The sequence below is a fragment of the Globicephala melas genome, chromosome 12, assembly GCF_963455315.2.
Source record: "Globicephala melas chromosome 12, mGloMel1.2, whole genome shotgun sequence".
Lineage (NCBI taxonomy): Eukaryota > Metazoa > Chordata > Mammalia > Artiodactyla > Delphinidae > Globicephala > Globicephala melas.
The window spans coordinates 54,835,419-54,855,338 of record NC_083325.1 but is presented as its reverse complement, the minus strand read 5'-3'; the positions used below and the strand labels follow the sequence as shown (position 1 = coordinate 54,855,338).

General features: G+C 34.4%; 1 protein-coding gene across 1 annotated transcript in view; it reads right to left on the bottom strand.

The window, feature by feature from the left end:
• Nucleotides 1–19,920, bottom strand: part of LRPPRC (leucine rich pentatricopeptide repeat containing) — a 106,209-nt gene that overhangs the window by 38,703 nt on the left and 47,586 nt on the right. The window contains exons 17-25 of the mRNA XM_030857794.2: nt 19,810–19,916; nt 19,520–19,597; nt 19,135–19,179; nt 18,660–18,773; nt 17,473–17,603; nt 16,672–16,757; nt 15,063–15,270; nt 6,943–7,067; nt 6,127–6,233 (exon numbers count right to left, since the gene is read on the bottom strand). Of these exons, the coding sequence (XP_030713654.2) occupies nt 6,127–6,233; nt 6,943–7,067; nt 15,063–15,270; nt 16,672–16,757; nt 17,473–17,603; nt 18,660–18,773; nt 19,135–19,179; nt 19,520–19,597; nt 19,810–19,916 (1,001 nt within the window). The remainder of the gene's footprint in view (nt 1–6,126; nt 6,234–6,942; nt 7,068–15,062; nt 15,271–16,671; nt 16,758–17,472; nt 17,604–18,659; nt 18,774–19,134; nt 19,180–19,519; nt 19,598–19,809; nt 19,917–19,920) is intronic.

Below are 19,920 nucleotides of genomic sequence, written 5' to 3'. Positions count from 1 at the left end.
GAGATCATGGAGGTAGAAATGGTGTAAGGGAACCAACAGAAAATGTGAAATCAGGACGTGATTTCAAATTCCATGACTACTACTAACTAAATAAGCTCCACACTCACACCCTGACTGAATGAAGTTTCATTGCCCTAATTAGTTGTTATGTGAGGCTCACGTGAAGATGTACATGAAAATCATTTGAGAAGTATAAAAATGTTACCAATATTGGTTAACTTGTAACCTAGGTTTGAACCTCAAGGGATGAGGTTAGAAAAAGAAATGCTAAATAAGTTAAAGCAGACTCTTACTCATCTTTGTGTTTGTATCCTGAGAACTTAGTGCCTGGCACATGGCAGGCAATCAGTAAGTGATTACTGAACTGCTCAAAGGATTAAGAATAAAATTAAATAATATAATGCTTTATAGAAACCTTTAATATGGTTACTTAACATTTCATGTCATTATTTAACTTTTTGTACTTGTTTTTATCATCTCTCCCTGGACTTAATCTCCAGTCTTAATACACAAAATGAATGATCTAAACTGTTAATTTATTTAAATGACCTGCAACACCTCCTTCCTGGGAGGTGAATGAAGTACCTTAAAAGACACTTGGCCGAAAGAATGAAGTCATTTTTTTTTTAAACAAAGAAATACCACTCTATTTTATCATAATTTCTAGCAAAAAAGCATGGGACTAGAACTCAGGAGGCCTGAGTTTTAGTCCAAATCTTTGCTACTATGAACCATAAAAGAGGTACCATCTATAAAAACATAACAAAATTTCTCAGGCCTTTGCACAGACAGTGCCCTCTAAGTGAAATGCTTTTGCTCCCACTCTTTATGTGGCTGGCTCCCAGTTCATCCTTTAGTTCTCATCCCAAACATCACTTCCTCAGAAAGATCTAGTCTGAAACAGATGCTTTCTACAGCACTTTCCGTTACAGCAATTATTGCATTTTATGGATTCATCTTTTTAAGGTCTATCTTTAGAACAAGACTGTAAGATGTGAGCCATAATTATTTATTGAAGGGCAGGAGGGAGGGATGGAAGGAGGGGAAATTGGTCAAACTGGGAAGCCACTCAAATATTATCAACCACCTTAGTTAAAGGACTTCATCCAGGAAGTTTTAGGTGACGAAATCTGCCAATGCCAACTTATAAGGGTTCATGATGGGAGACGCTGTATCAGATCTAAGTTAGAGCTTAGTTTCTCTCAAGTCAGAGCTTAGATGATATTATGCCTCTGTTAATTCACCATACCTTCTGCTAAGGTCACTATCCTTCAATTATTAGATATCATTTGAGATGACTGAGTAAAGTATCTTAAAAATCCCTACAACAGGGCTTCCCTGGTGGCGCAGTGGTTGAGAGTCCGCCTGCCGATGCAGGGGACACAGGCTCGTGCCCTGGTCCGGGAAGATCCCACATGCCGCAGAGCGGCTAGGCCCGTGAGCCATGGCCGCTGAGCCTGCGCGTCTGGAGCCTGTGCTCCGCAACAGGAGAGGCCACAACAGTGAGAGGGCCGCGTACCGCAAACAACAACAAAACCCCTACAACCACTATCCTAATTCAGATACTATTAATCTCACTGTCCCCAACCCCCTTTCATCTATCACACATTCTTCTGCTAGTATAAATTTCTTTCTAACACTGCTGAGAGTTCACTGTCTTCTGCATGAACTCAAGCCTGCTTATTCTGATACTGAAGGGTCTCTGGGAACAATCTACCCTTACAAAATACTTCCTATAAATCCTATACCCCAGGATGAAAGAACTATTTAAGAAATCAGAAAGAAATAAAACTCTGTTTGCAGATGACAAGATATTATATGCAGAAAATCCTAAAGACTCCACCAAAAAACTATTAGAACTAATCAACGGATTCAGTAAAGCTGCAGGATACAAAATCAACATATAGAAATCAGTTTCATTTCTATCCACTAGCAGAATATCTGAAAAAAATAAAATACCATTCACAAGATGAGCAAAATGATTAAAAAAAAAAACAACCTAGGAATAAATTTAACCAAGGTTGTGAAAGATCTGTACACTGAAAACTGTAAGACTTTGATGAAAGAAACTGAAGACATAAATAAATGAAAAAATACCCCGTGTTCATGGATCAGAAGAATTAATATTGTTAAAATGTCTATACTATCCAAAGCTATCTATAGAGTCAGTGAAATCCCTATCAAAATTCTGAATGGCATTTTTCACAGAAATAGAAAAAACAATCCTAAAATTTGTATGGAACCACAAAAGATCACAAATAGCCAAAGCAGCCCTGAAAAAGAACAAAGCTGGAGGCATCACACTTCCTAAAACTACACTACAAAGCTATAATAATCAAACAGAATGGTACTGGAATAAAAACAGAAGCAAAGACCAATGGAACAGAATCAGAAATAAACCTTCACATATATAGTCAACTAATATTTGACAAGGGAGCCAAGAATACTCAACAGGAAAAGGATAGTCTCTTTAATAAATGGTATTGGGAAAACTAGATAATCACATGCAGTAGAAGAAAATTAAACCCCTATCTTTCACCACTTACAAAAATTAACTTGCAATGGATTAAAGACTTTAACATAAAGCCTGAAATCATAAATCTCCCAGAACAAAACACAGGGGAAAAGCTCCCTGATACTGGTCTTGGCAACAATTTTTTGGATAAGACACAAAAGCATAAGTGAGAAACGCAAAAATAAGTAAGTGGGACTACATCAAACTAAAAAGCTTCTGTACAGCAAGAGAAACAATCAACAAAATTAAAAGGCAACCCAAGAAATGAGAGAAAATATTTGCAAGTCATACACACACGCGCACACACACACCACACACACTATTCAGCCATGAGAAAGAAAGAAATTCTGCCATTTGCAACAATGAAGATATACCATGAAAGCATTATGCTAAGGAAAATAAGTCAGACAGAGACATGGAAAGACTGTATGATATCCCTTACATGTGAAATCTAAAAAAGCTGAACTAAAAACAGTGCATAGAATGGTGGTTGCCAGCGTCTTGGGGTGGGGAGAAACGGGAGATGTTGGTCAAATGGTACAAACTTCCACTTCTAAGACGAACAGGTACTGGGGATCTAACGTACAACATGGCAGTCATACTTAACAATACAGCGTGCACGTGCACGTACACACACACACACACACACACACACACACTCATATACTTGAAAGATGCTAAGAGTAGATCTTAAATGTTCTCACCACAAAAAAGAAATGGTAATTACATGAGGTAATGGAGGTGTTAACTAACACTACAGTGGTAATCATTTTGCAATATATAAGTATATCAAACCAACAGGTTGTACACCTTAAACTTATACAATGTTAAATATCACTTGTATCTCAATGAAGCTGGAGAAAAAACAGGAACTACTTAGAGACTTCCCTTTTCTACTTCTTTGTTCTACCTCTAATACCTTTAATACATTGCCCAACCCTATCAAACTCCCAAACGTGAACAGGACTTACCACATCCATCAAGCCACACCCTAAACCTCATTTTCTCAATAAAGTCTTACCTAATTTCCTACACTGGGAATAACTTTCTCTCTTGAACTCTCAGAACTATTTGTATTTTTCTTACAGCAGTCAACACTTCTCAGTCTTATATAGACATTATCTTCACATATTAATCTCACGTTAGCTCCTTGAGGGTGGATTTAAGTCTTATTTACTTTTCTCTCTCTTTTACTAGAAAATAACACTCTTTCTGAGTATATATACAATAAGAATACATATGCTCATTACTGAAAACTCAGAAAATATAAAAAAGTATATAGCAAAATGCCAGCTATAATTCCACCCTCCTGCAATAATCCATGGGTAGAATTAAAATATAAAACTATGTTAAAACGTATTATATATATGTATGTATACCAACTCATTTTAAAAGCACAGGTCATATTATACACTGAATCTTGTCTCTTTCTTTACTTAATGAGACCATTTGTATGACTTGGTTTATCTTATCTCCCACAGTGTTTCAAATACAAAGAAGCTTTATTGTATATTTTGCTTTGGAAATTCAACTCTAGTGAATCTACCCATTGATAAGACACTATTGTGTTTGGGGGAATAATAAAAATGTTCCTCAGTATTTATAATATTCTTTCATATGGTGATACAGTCCTAGTTTATTAATTTTCATTACTTTTAATATTTCCAATAATCCTCAGAAAACCACAAGAGAGAACTCCAGGTCTTGAATTTTAATAGTAAAAAAATCAAGTTCCCACTTTAATTCAATTCCAACTAACCATTAAAAAAAACAAAAAAACCCCTAAAAACGTGCTTCAGTATATTTCCATATATTGCACACCCTGCTGTCCTACCCTAGGGTACTGCAGAGGGATTCTGTAAAGTCTATTCTGTATCCTTTAAGCAATTCTGTACACATTCACTATAAAAACTGTGTCATCAGTAGACAGCCATTCCTAAATGATTACACTCAATGATGTTGTACATTGGCAAAGCTTTAAAGTAATTAAGATGCAGCCTCCTCTCGCCTATTCATGTGACAAACATGCACCTTATGCTAAGCATCATACTGTGAGTTACGTGGAATGAAGAAAACACAATCTCTACCTTTAAGGGGCAAAGAGAATTAATAATATTGATTACTACCATAATCCAGGAAACATGCAAGCTGCTTTACATACATTATGTGATTGAATCTTAAAGAAAGATACTATATTCCCTTTTAGAGATGAGGAAGCTTAGAAAGGTTTAGTAACTTATTTATTATCACACTAGCAAGTAGATGACAGAAGGAGAACCCACTCATGCCTTTTGTGCTTCCTATTATGTCTTGCTTATTACACAAAGAGAGCCGCATGATTTCCTGCTGTAGAATCTCTAATCACTATTATCTGAATACCTGAGCTTTATTTCTGCTCTGATCAGTGCCTTACTAATACTGATAACATGCATACAGAGTACAGAACTCAACAGGCAGACAGCTTCTCTCATTTTCAGATACATACACTGTGCACCTTCGATGAGAGAATTTATAACATTTTCTAGAAAATACAAATGAACTACTCGAGCTATAGAAGCACCTGTCCAAGACAGCATACTCCACACTTCCCTCCGACAGGAGGACAGATTGAGTTAAAGACAGAAATATAAGAAAGTTCTGAATTAATTTCACAGTCCTTTTTCATACTAGACTTTTCTTTGAAAAATGTCAAGAGAAACTAATAATTTTCTGGGATGTGTGCCTCTATTTTCAAATCCATTATAAGCAGTCATCAACATAAAAACAAGGAGGCCAAACACCACCTTTATGTCTCGTCCACCATCGGCACTTTTGGGAAAAGACATGGAGTAACAGTAAAGTATACCTGAGAGAAAAATGATTACTGATGTATTCACAAGTTTATTTTACTCATACTAAAAGTAATATTTCTTAAGGCGATGGGTCCATCTTCTCTGAAATGATTTTTTTAGGAGATACAGAATTGTTTAATAGTGAAATTAATCACAATTTGGACAGACTTTATCGTTGCCCTTTGACTTATCAATTTCAGTAAGCAAAATTTCAATCAAGCCTAGATAAAATATACTAATCCTAAATAGCCCAGGTTTGTCACCTACCATTTCCCGTAAGCTGCTTACCATAGTGAAAAAAAAGAAGAAATTTTAAATTAAATGCCAAACACCTGCAGACAGCACTTGTTTGGCTGATTAACTTATAGACAAGCATTACAAATAAATCTGAGCATGGTCTGCAGCAAATTAAATTCCACTGCTTTTAAGAACAAAGAATTCCTTGGCAAAGAGGATTAGCAACTTTACACACAGGAATGCCAGTTTAATTTAATTGTTCCACAATCCAAGATTTAATATGCAAATATCATTTTGATATATAACAGTGAATTTAACAAAGTGAAGAAACAAATTCAATATACAACCAGGCTGCCTTTTCTGAACTGTAATTATATACAATAAAGAAGCTGGCCGAGTCTCTCCCTCTCACCCCACATTATTGAGACTGAATTATATTAACATGAATCAGAACATGTGTAATTAAAGGTTAAAATTTGTAAACATATTCTAATTAAGAGTCTAAATAGCTGTACAATTAGAATACTGGAGTTAAAATCATACCTCAATGATCTTCTTGGCCTCTTTGTAATTTCCTGTTTGTAGGAAGGCAAAGAAGAGATCATACAGCATAGTCATTTCACCTTGTTCTTGGCTCACAAAGTCCATTGCTAGAGAGGAAAGAAGAAAATATATTAGAAGACAAAATATAGACTAACACTATATCACTTGAAGAGTTCTGAACAAATACAAGAAAACTTTAAAACAAATATTTAGAATAACTTAAAGGTTATAGCTAAATCAACCAATTTTCTGTCACATTCCTTATGTAACAGCATACATTTATGACATTAAGTACCTGTGACTAGCTTCAAAGAGAACTGGTGAGGATAAGGCTGAAAATCTCACAAAGGCAGATCATCAAGAAGCGGACCAAAAAATAACAGAGAGGGGCTTCCCTGGTGGCGCAGTGGTTGAGAGTCCACCTGCCGGTGCAGGGGACTGGGTTCATGCCCCAGTCCGGGAAGATCCCACATGCCACGGAGCGGCTAGGCCCGTGAGCCATGGCCACTGAGCCTGCGTGTCCGGAGCCTGTGCTCCGCAACGGGAGAGGCCACAACAGTGAGAGGCCCGCGTACCAGACACACACACACGCAAAAAACAAGAGGGGTGACTTTTCAAAATGAAGTTACTAAAATCAAGTACATTTATAATGTTAAAAATATACCTGATATTTTTCAACTCAAAAGTGAAACAAAGTTTCTCTGGATGTGCTTGCCTTCCTGTTAAATTCTCTCTTCACAGCAACACATTAAGATTAAATAAGCAAGAGGGGAAAAAAGAAAACTAACAACACTAACGAATTAGAAGGTGACTAACCTTTCTGAATTAGATCAGTCTCGCCTTTCTCTATCAGTTTACATAGGACATCATGAATCCTTGGTAGTATTTTATACTTTTTATAGCAGTCAATCGTGACTTCAAGAGCAGTAGGTAAGTCATCCCTTGGAAACATCAAAATATTAACAATGAATAAAATATATCTAATTAATTTGAGAGCTATACAATGACCAGTCAAAAGGTACACGAGTGAGTTTTATTTAAGGTAGAATACCACGAAGCCAAATTGGAAAAAAAAAATACAAGAAACAATCCTTATATAAAAATCAATGTTCAGAGTACAGACATCATTAGTGGTTCCCTGTTTTCCCTGCTTCAACTTTTATTATTTTGCTTGCTAAATGGTACTTATTAAAAAGTCCAAAAGATGAAGGCATTCTCTCAGATTATATATAAATTGCTATAAGAATGCATTATTCTAAAAACAAGGACTACTGTCAAATATTTTTTCCAACTACTTTGTGTTTATGGTCCTCAATAATTCCAGATTTGGGAAACTTTATTAAATGTCCATCAACAGTCATCAAGAACTTTTCAAGCACTTTCACCTTTCTCATCATATGTTTCATACTGCTGCCTCTCCAGATAAGGAGGAACTAACTTTTTTTTTTTTTAATTTACTTTTGGCTGCGTTGGGTCTTTGTCGTTGCACGTGGGCTTTCTCTAGTTGTGGTGAGCAGGGGCTACTCTTCGTTGCAGTGCGTGGGCTTCTCATTGCTGTGGCTTCTCTTGTTGCGGAGCACAGGCTCTAGGCACTCGGGCTTCAGTAGTTGTGGCGCACGGGCTTAGGTGCTCCGCGGTATGTGGGACCTTCCTGGACCAGGGCTCAAACCCATGTCCCCTGCATTAGCAGGCGGATTCCTAACCATGTGCCACAAGGAAATCCCAGGAAGAAGTAACTTTAGGATTCATACATATAGAAACTTACTGTTGCTAAACCTAGGATATTCTTAGGGTTGGTGAATTCTAGAACTCTTTAAAAGCTTTTCATAAGAGGGTAAGCTTTTAAAAATTATTTCCAATTATAAAATCGAAGCTTCTCTTATGTGGTTAATTAATTAAAATAAAAAGATATTTTCATTAAGTCAGTTTATTAAATAAGAGTGTGGAAACACATTCTTTTGTGTCCTCAAAACCTACTATTTCCCTTGGAAAATGACAGTATGAGAAATTATTAAGACCTTGAAAAAGCTGTAGAGATTATGTGATCCAATTCTACTTGCCACCTTCCTTTATTTTTAAATAGATGAGGAAATTAAGGCATCTAGAGATTGACTGATTAGCCTAAGGCCACCAGGTAAACAGAGAAAGGCACTGTCATCAGGTCCCTGGACTCTCCCCCGGTTCAGTTGAGTACATCTAATTATACATTATGCTCTATTAAAAGCAATGTTGTTTGTTTAACCTAATAAGGTGGTGTAATATGGAATAAGAAATTAAAGATTTTTGAAAAGAAAGTATGAAATGTATTAAAAAAAGAAGCATGGTTAGAGACATGGACCAAAGTACAAGTAGCGATAACAGTGACAATCTTTGTGGAGAAAACACATTTCTCTCACATGTGCAACAGTTTTCAAAAGGAAGAAAGCCTTTTAAAATTTTCCATTGAAGCCCTAACATTTTGGTTCATTATACAAATGTTATGTTGCCCTAGACTGAATTACCATTTTATCTAGATTAAGGTTTTAAACTGTACTAAAAAGTAAAATATCATGAAGAAGCATTAATTTTACTACAATACTGACACAGTGAAAATGAGCCTATCCTGACGGAACTCTACCTTATCCCCTTACTAAGCCCTGTTTACAGTGCATCTTCCGGCACCCCACAGAGTCATTTGAATTTTTGTCATTTGGGGTGAAGACTAAATTACAGGTTAATTTCAAAACTGCAAGTAGATGTTGCAGGCTAGATTACTGTCATACAAGAGAAATGCTACCACATATGATATAAAGCTTTATATAATCAGTATTTTCCCTTGCTTCAGATACAAGTTATTACCTTTTTACAATTCCATTTAATGGAAAACTACCAAAATATTTAAGAGAAAAACTAACACACACTGATTTTTAAAAAGCAGTATAATTTGCTTTTTCAGATCAATTTCCAAACTAGGATAATATTGTCTCAATTGTATTTTCCCTACATTAGGTCAAAGCTATCAATAAATGAGTGAATAATTGTTCTGTCAATCAAAGAGACATGTTAATAGTCTTTGGTCTCCAAATATATGCTTCTGAAGATTATACATGCTCAGAACAACAACAGAAAAGACAAGTATAGCAAAATGGAAATAATTCATATATATTTGTTAGTAATTTTAAGTAACAATGTCACTGACCCCAGGTTGCCAACAAAATGAATTAGAAATCTATAGTGAAACATTTTGTACAAAGTGTGCTTACTGATGATAGAAATGAACTAAGGTCTAGTCCTTTCTTTTCAGTCCTTATTATCTACATTCTGACTTGTGTTTGGTTGGATCACGTCACTTTAAAGAGATAAAAATGTCCACGCCTCGTATGATTTGATGTCATCATTAATCTTTCCTATTAAAGCTTGAAAACTTTGGGTGAGGGAAATGAAAAATATGAGAAAGTATATAAAATTCACATTACTGTGAAAATAGTTGTATACGCATAGGACTTTTGAATTTCAATCCCAATTGATAAGTACTACATGCAGCTTGGCTACAGCAGTGTGACACATTTCTAGAAGTGGTGATGAAAGCAGATTATCACAAGAGTTGAACTCAAGGACCTTTGGGTTCCCTCCCAGTTCTAATACTCTAAAGCGAGGTTCTATGAACTTGAACTTGTTAGGTTCATCATCTCAAATGTTTCACACCAGCAGAAAAAATCATCACATGAAAATACCACTTTTATTAGGCTGGATGAAATCAGTAAGTGCAGTAAAATATCAAATGGGAAAAGGTGGAAACTGCCTTATACCCAAAATGTGGGGGAAGACTTTATCAATCAGTGTAATTCTAGTTTCTGTGACCTAAAATGATTCTGTGATTTCCTTTGTACACTTTAAAACACTAGAACTGATTTAAAACTCTACTCTAAAATAATAATCTTTTGAAGAAATCTTGTTGAAAACATTAATTCTGGATTCAAAACTTACTCCATGCTTATTTCAGTATACACACACGCATAATTCCTAAAGCTTTATATACAAACGGGTCACAAATTTTTAAAAGTCCAATCCTGATAAAAATTTAGCCACTGCTTTCACAAACCTCAAATAATACTAAGTGAAAATCAACTCTATAACATACTATTATCTCTAAGAAAAATCCACTGTGATATTTTCAACGACTAGACACCCTCCCAAAGTATTTCAGTGATATACATAAAGTGATTTTCATAAATAAAACTATACATGCTAATAAAAAGTAATCAATCATTTTAAAATATTTTTGATTGATGTAAATTAACTCAACATAGCCTTTATCAAAATTCTGGGAGCCTATGAAATAAAAACAGAACAGTGGAAAGGAAGATTCTATAATTCTAAATTTTAAGAACACACATATATATAATAGACTGAGTCCAATAAGAACATGGCAAATCTGATGTTACCTCTTGTGTTAGTCCTTATTATGAAATGAAAGTATGCTTTATGTCATTGACAGAAAAACAAACCCTGGACATAACATTTATATGAGGCTGATCATAAAACTATCTACTTAAAGGTACCAGAAAACAAAGTCCTCCTAACTCAAATTCCTTTATATATAACTGTAAAAATCACAAATGTGTTTCATACAATCTTGAACAAGAACAACCAGTGACAACTATCTACCTACTGGTAGCTTTAAACTTAATCTCCTTACCTATAGCAAATAACTTCCAATTTAATCAAAATTTTAAATGACAAATATTAATTTTTAATTGGAATAAAGTGCTTCAACATTATGCATAAAGTGTTAGTGAAGTGGCGATTTACCTAAAGAGCTTACTGACTGAAAAGCTCTCAAAATCTGAAATCACTGGAGAAAAGAGGGGCTTTAGGGGAGAAAAAAGTTCAAAACAAGGGAGGGGGAAACAAAAAACACCTTAACACTCTAAAAACTGACTATTCTATAAATCTTAAGCAGATGTTCAGTGTGGAAAGAAATCAATTCAGGAGAAACCATCGACTTCACAAAAATTATTCTGTGAAGAGAACCAGCCCTTGAAAGAGCTAAATGTTTCTTTTTCTGTTCATCATCTATAAATGCGGAATCTTCAAGGAGACTAGTGTTGCAATTACAACTAATCCTCCCAAAAAAATTAACTGTGTTGAAGGCTTTGTAATTTCCCTAGGTACAATTTAGCTGTCACTTACTTTCAAATTTACTCAAACATGCTTTCGGAACAGCACTAACTTCACATGTCAAGTGCTTTCCAGCCAATTGAGTCTAAACTGGAAGTCAGTGTTAAACAACTGAATGATTAGACAAGATAGCTCATTTCCCTGCTCTTTTGTTCAGAATAAAATGCCACATTTACATTATCAGGCTCAACAGGATTTTCTGACAGAGGGAGAAAAAACCCTACTGAACACTGTCCGTACTAAGCACATGAAGCCTGTCATTTACCAATCATCCTTCAAAAAGCAATAGCCATGAATGTAACTTAATTACGACCCAATGATCCTTGACGAAAAATCATCTTATCACTGTCCTGTCCCCCTAGGGCAAATGAACCACTTTTGTCCTTTGGCACTGATGATGCTAAATTCTTAATTGCAATAATGGAGTAAAAGAGCCAAACCTCCTTAATTTCCTTTCAGCACATAAAGAGTTTTACTCTAGAAGGCGAGCATTCCCACAAATAATAAAAGTATCCAGTACAAATGAAGATGCCAAAATTAAAGGGGAGTATATATGACAGAATAACCAGCATTATAAAAAGTGTATTTCCCACTTCTGCAACATATTGAAGTGTTACAGTAAGTTTTAAAACGTATTGGTATAGGTTCATCTTACAGAAATTGTGACCTTTATGAAGAACTCAAGATTAATTTAGCAAGAGTTCTGGGAGGATTATATGGACAAAGTCCATGATTCACTTAAATGAAATGCATGTGGGTATATACAGATTATAGCACAAATCAGCACAGAAAAATCCTAAATGGAAAGCAGAAATTAAAGATTCTTTGATCATTTGCGCTAAATAATCCAGTTAAACAGCTTCAGATATTTTTCATATGAAATGAAACCAAAATGGATCAGCTATACAAGTGAATCTGAAACTGCATCATACAAATTTTTATGCTTTAAAAACTAATGGCCCAAATTTCATTAATTTTATTTCCTTTATCATAGCATAAAGACTAATCAAAAGCTCTTTTAACCTATTTTAAAGCATTTCTTTCTTCCTTAATATGGAGGATCCAGGTCATCTTTCTGGATCAGGCATGATTTCAATTAAAAAAATTTTTTTAAGTAGTTACAAAGGAAAATGTTTAACATTCATGTGGACTACATGTAGACATGTGTCTTACAGAACAGTCCCAGTGTAAATGAAACACATGAAAATTTTGTTCAAATCAGCAAACTTCTTTTCAGTGCAAGTATTATTTTGATAATACAAATCAGATTAGTTTAACAAGTTCTTCAAAATTTTGCAAACCTGTTATTTTGGATTTCCTTTGGCAAATGAATAAAAACAAAATGTATTATTTTTCATAACTGTAAAACTTTTAAAACAATATCCAAGTAACAAACTGATACAATATTAAATTTCTCCTGTGTTTTATCCAATGCTGGAAAAGTCAGTCCAAAATTAATATCTATTGAATCTTAAAGATCATCTTTCTAAGGAACTCAACCTCGCAAATTTGTTCTAGAATTACAATTTGTAAGTGACAGCCTTCTTCAGAGTCTTTGCAATGACTTTCCAAAAAGATGCTTGCCTTTGAAAGGATGAAGATTTTGTAAAGTGTTCTGAAATGTTTCTCATAATTCTACCTCAAGTTTGAATAAAAGCCTCATTCTCCAGATGAGTTCATACCTGCTGAGGCCAATTACCTGATATTATTGAAGATTAAACATATTTAATCAAATCAAATACATGTAGACTTTTGGGCAGGCTAGCATAGTTAATCCTAGTACTGCACTTGTCATGATTCTGAATTAATTAGCTATCTTCCATCAGTTGGGAAAACACAATTGAAAATAAGTTGCAAAGTCAACGTTTTCCTCCAACTTAGCCCCCACCAGGAGTGCTACTACTGTTTTCTGCTAAACATGAAATTTCCTTTATCTCCTTTTAATTATTCTCCTGACTCTAAAAGAGTCAACAAAACCTTTTTATCATGACAGATGAAACTGAAGATCTTGTCATGGAAACTGCCTCTGCAAAGCAAAGATAGCAAAAAACAAAAACAAATTCAGGCAAATAAAAATAGAAGGTAATTTCTCTTTGTATCTGAAAGTAGTAAAAAAAAAAAAAATCATAAAAGAAACTAATTTAGATTTCTCTAGCCCAATTAACAGGGACAGTCAGATTTTACTGAGACACACAAATCTCTGACTGTACAGTAGAATCTGAAGCACAGAGTATGCTCCACATTAACATCTGAATCCCATGCTATTTCCATTTTCCCTTGGGGGAAGTTCTCCTTGGTTCATGAGCCCCATCTGCAGACTTCTTCTGGAAAACTTTTGTATCTCCTCTGTCTTCAAAGTATTTCTATTTGTAAGATACTTTTTCTACCATGGCCTCATTTTCATTGTTAATTATTTTATTTTTGCCCAGTGGTGGAGGAGGGCCTAATTCTTCTGGGCACTGGGCCCATTTCTTTCAAATCCCTATGCAGAGCTCCACATGCAATTTGCAGAGACGGGTCTTTTAAACAATCAAAAAAATTCTAGGAGGAAGCATATTAATTATAGGATTTCTATATAAAGTAGGCTGTGAACATGAGAACTCAATAACACAATAATTGTTTGAATCACTATTTCTTTAAAAAGATGTAATGCTGAGATTGTGGAGGTTAAGATTTAGCCAAATCATATTAAGCTGATAAACTATTTTTTGATTGATGGCAAAGAAATTATTTCATAAAACATTTATGTGCATGTATGTGTGTGCATATATATATGTGTGTGTACACATATTTCCTAAAAAGAGTTAGTTAAAAGAGATGTTTTTATTCCACATTTTAAATTCAATACTAAATCATTCATTATATTCAATTAATTATACCCCCTAATAAATAAAGAAAAACTACCCGAAATGTGGGAAGAATATGAGAACCGTTAAGATTTATCTTTTACTTTTCTCCTGACACTGATATGGCAACATCCAAACTAAAATTAGAAAATCACAATCACAAAATAAGCAGATTAAAAATTGCATTAAGCCATGGAAGAGATGACAAAGAGGTAAGATCTGAGAAATTTTTTAAAATGGAAAAGAAAAACAAACACAAAAGGAAAAGAATAAAGGATACTTTATCATCTTACTAAAATGTTTCACTCATTACAAGAGAGTAGGTTGACTTTATGATTTGCACTGGAAAAAATACCTTAAATTGGGCACCAACATAAACATTCCAAATGTAAAAATTTTCAAATTCAGTAAATCTCACCCTAGTAACAAAATTCATCTTCTTCCCACAAGACACAGAGACATCTTCTACAGTATTTATCGAAGCCAGAGTAACTACTGTATTGGTACATGCAATTAAAATACTACATGGAGGAAAGGACCAATGAAGAGACGCTGCCACATCATTACCTGAATAACAGTCATGAAGCATAATCAAAAGCCCCAGAGAATCCTTCTTTCTTATATTTATTAATAATTAACACTTATAAGGCTCAAAACTGGGAAAAACTAGATTTGGCTTCATGTAATATCATCACATGCCCCATACAAAAAAAAATCACCATAGATCATTCCATTGAGAAGTAATCCACAGGACCACAGGGCGGCTGGTGATTTTATAGGTCACCTACTCCACAGAAGTCCTCTTATTCTGTGGTGAATAACCTCCAAGGCTTCCACAGCACTACAGAGAATTTACAAAGTATAATCCCCAAATGATTAGATTCATTCTTTCAATGCCAACATTTAAAATTGAAAATTCAATTAACTTACTTTTCCAGATATAGGGTGACCAATGGGGAACTTAAGGTAGTAGATGGTTTCGCTAACCCTAGAGTCACGATGGCTTCATGCAACTGTTTTACTGTTTCAGTTTCACCTCTTAAAGCTGCACCATTTAGGATGTGGAAAAAGGACAAGACTGTTGCATCTTTGATAAGAACATCCTTCTCTTTCATCTCCTTTAGAATGTTAATAGCATCTACAATGAAGTAGCACAAAAGACCCTTAGGTAATTTCATGTAGGGAAAACAAACTGCTATTAAAACAGCATTTCAAGCCCAGCAGGAATGTAAATTCTAGTGTATAATGCCGATTTCAAGTTAATTACTACTTGCATTTCTAAACGAGACTACAATTATAAATCCACAATAGCATGGTTTTATCATTTCCCTGCAACTTTGACTACAAATTATAGATAGGGACTGTGTGCCCACTCTGCACCACATAACCCTGTACTGTCTGCCCTATAGCTGTAAGATCCTCCTAAATGGATGCTTTTATCGTTCAGAGCTAACATCTGCTAAATCACACCATTGTTTCTTCAGCAGATGGCTTGTCAGGAGGCCAGATAATAAAGATGTGTTTACACTGTATATACAGCCAGACTAATGGTCTGATACCGATAGGGCCTGTTTGCTATGTCGATACTAATTAGCCAAGCAGAGCCAATGAAAGCTTTCCAAAAGACTGCATGTTAATACATTAGATTCATTAAGCTTCATTAGGAAGGCAGAAACAAACATTTTAGGATATGGAATAAGTTCATTTTTATAATGTTGTTCTTAATTATTGCACAGAAAAAATGTTTTGACCGCTTTACAGAAAATGATTTTTAAAAAGCAGTCTAATCTTCATAAAGAATTTTGTGTTAGAAAGGCTTCCTAGGAAAAAAGTCAATGTTCAAATCAAATATTTTCTCCACATTTTTGACTATAAAGATTTTTTAAAAAATCTTCTCTAGGAATAAAAGAGAGGGAGGTTAAAAAAAGAGTTTCAAAATAAAGCCCAATGAGAAAGAAACAAGCAAACAGTAAGAATAAATTATCAAGTGTAATTATATTATGTTTAGCATTATCTCAACTACGAGAAAATTAGAGTATATACATCAACAATATAATCGGCTAGGCTCTCCCCACAAACTTCTATGTAAAACCTTATTAAAGTACACATTTTGTTAATGTTATTAAAAGTGAAGACAAAGACTCCTGCAAAATTCATATTCTTGAATAAAGGTTATATTTATAGGTTTTATGTTCAGCCTTCTAATGTTCTTAAGCGAAAACAAAGCCATTAGTGCAGGCATATAGGCAAATTGTGCCATAAGTCATGATCTTCAAACTCAATCCAAACAGCAATGCTAATAAAAACTAGCTGCAGAAATGCAAAAAGCACTGAGCTGTGCAAATGTAAATGACAAGCTTGCCAATCCATTAAAACTAATGGCCTACACTGTCCATGCAGCTCTGGCTGGATTCACATGCAAATTTTGCAAAGTGTTCAAGCACTTTGCAAGACATGATATACCATTAATATCAATTCACATGTTATTCCAGTGGCAAGATACTTGCATCACATGTTTCCTTTATGTGCTGACGCTTACCTTGGAGCTTGCCATGTTTTCCCAATACTTTTACAAGTCTTACATACTTGCTGGTATCAAGGACAGCAGAAGAATCTAAACGGTCACTAAAAATTAAAACCATATTTATATTATGTTAGAAGTTGTTTAACTGTTAAAAGGACTGCAATATCTACTTGATCACTTTTCAAAAACTCATCAGAATCTGAACTGTTATTAACATTGGCCTCTACAATTTAGTTAAGGTTTATTTTTGAAGCCATATACAAATCCACATGTAATTATATTCAAAGTGACGAAGTAAAAATCTAACACTACATATATATTGCATCTTTCCATCTGCAAATGACACTAATAAGGAACTCTTTTGCTTCATGGCACTTAAGGTGATTCTAACTTTGTCATGAATACTGAAATACCCCTGAAAGACATATTTTTATTTGGCAAACGTATCAGGATGGGAAACCAAAGATACCTTAGAAATGGACAGAATTTTGTTTACCCTACAGTACAGAAAGTGGAATATTTAACAAGCTTTATAAAATAGTTACCATCACCACTGTTGTCATATGCAGTTGTATAATCAAGAGGAAAAAAACTTTGGCTTTAAGGAATAGAACGTCTTATCATACTTAAACAAAGACTCCTTGCTGAAAACAAGCCATAATTAATCAAAGAGTCTTATAGTATGAAATTTCAAAAACACAAAAGAGAATTTTTTAAATTCACATTGTATGAGAGTAGTAGTCAATCTACATGATCCATCAAGGACTGTATATCAGCATACATGCTGATGATTTGTTTCAGTGCCAGGGTACTCACAATTCTCGTTTCAGGTTCAATGCCTCTTCTGCATTATCATGTCGACAGCACAAATTTATTAAAGAGGCATAGCCACCGATAACCATATCTGATTCATATTTTGCTTTCAATTCAAGAGCTTTATGCATGTTCTAAAATAAAGGATGGAAGTGAAAAAGAAATAAGAAATTAATATAAAAATAAAATAAAATTTCTAGTTTCAATGTTCAGAGTGTAAAAAAAGTTAATAGTACTTTTAAAATAAATGGATTCATGTTATTAACTTCACCTTGCTCCCTGAAAAGAAATGGATTCATGGTATTAACTTCACCTTGCTCCCTGGTATTTTTATTTGCCTTTTAAAAAGCAGGAAAAGATATATATATGTGGGGTTTAAAAGATTTGTTATCTACACTGCAAAACAGGCCACTATGCCAAATTTGATGTTTTAAGGTTTGGGTACTGTATTATAAAAAAAAGACTTCCAGATTAAATATGTACCAAGTGAGCCCTTACTCACCGTCCAATTTCCAGGCACAGAAATGTCTATCACTGCAACGTTCCTCACAGTCTAGTCAATATCCAAGTAATGTAAGGAAATATTTTAGAATTTAATAGTACCATGTTATAACCTTAAAGTCAGCTGTTATTTCTGTTCCCCTAGAAACACAGGCATAAGACCAAATGATACTGAACTAAAAACCGAAAAAGTCTAGTGATATACCACAAATTGCAGACGCACACTAAAATGAACACAAAGTACAGCTGGACGCCTGCTGAAAAAAGGCAAGAGACCCTTTATCTCAGAAAGACTTTTTTCCAGCAGGAAAATGGAATTTCAATCCCTGCATTAACAACCCAGTAATATTTGACTTGCAAATGACGACTGCATGTATCAGTTGCTTGACAATCTAGATATAAGAGACCGGAGCCATGGCTTGAAAGGACATTTGGCATGTATGATAAACCTATCATGGCTGTTACTATCATTCACTTTGCAGGTTATTGTAAACAAACTACAGTAACCGGAAAACATGCCATTCAAGGTGTAGCTGAAATTAGCTAACCTTTCATTTAATTGCATTCTTCACAGACATGATGTATAATAATTAATTGTAAAAATCATAAATATTATATTTGGCTTTGCTTACTTTTATCTATAAAGAATTTTTTACCTTAATAGCGTATTTGAAATAGTTATAAGTTACCTCTTCTGAACACAGCATTAATATGAGTTGCTTCAGGACATCTCCTATAGGTTGATTTTCAGCTTTTAGTTTTTCAAGTTTAGACTCCAAATCAGATGATGTAGGCTGCGTAGTCTACAGAAATGGAAAGAAAAAAGAAGGAAAGAAATTTCCTACAAAGAAAATGCACCCTTTGTCACTCTTCCCTTTAAACTGACCTTTCCTAAATGTCATAAATGCTATCATGGATATTAATCTAGGGATCTGGGGATGGACTCCAGGGGTTTATAAAGCTCCTGAGATTATATGCAAATTTCTCAGATACGCCGATTTTTTTGAGATATGCTGATTTTTCTGAAATAGCTTTTACCAACTTCTTAGAGGTACACTGATGACAAAAATGTTAGGAACCACTGGTTTTATAAGGACACAGTCTAGAACTCTCATTAAATGTGGTTACTATAGCATGTAGAATCTACTCAAAAAGCCTACTTACTTTTCGAGAGTCTGTCTTCTCTCTTTCAACCAACATATTAACATCCTAAAATTGGGATTTAAATTAGAATCAGAAAACATGTGTAAAATATATTAGCAAATGTCAAAAGCAAATTTTGGAAATTTCATTTCATTTCACTGTTATTTTTCCATCTTCCAAAATTTTGCAGAAATTCTGTTCATACTTTATAATCACTGTAATAAATACTTTAAACACGTTCTTCAATATATAAACAGCATTTACCAACGATCAATGAAAAGCCTTGTTTTAAAGGTTGTCATTTAAATAAACTTTTGGCCAAAAGCAACATATTTAAATAAAATTTTAACATGCTTTTATATATAAATTAAGCATTTTAAAAAGTTAATTACTGTTTCACACACACCTTAATCAATTCAGGAACGTGGTAGCTATCCAGCAGATTACGAATGCCTCTGTATATATTTTCAGGAATTTTTACATTCTGTGCAAAGGGAAGGGAGGAGAAAAAACAACTGAGTTTTAGACAACCAAACTGAGATTTGTCTAACAGAAATTATCTCAGACATAATTTAAGTCTCCAACTCGTCTATGTCATTGAGAAGTGGTCTGGTTGTACTTAAAAGCAGCAATTTCAAATCTAATAGATACATGTCAGGCAGGACAGGCATTATATAGCAAAAAATGAAATGGTACCATCTCCATCAGCTGATGGAAGTATTGTCTCAAATGCTCCTCCTTGGCCTGTACCTCTGAGTCACTCATGCTGTCAATCAAGTTATAAAGAAAATAGCCAACAGCTTCTGT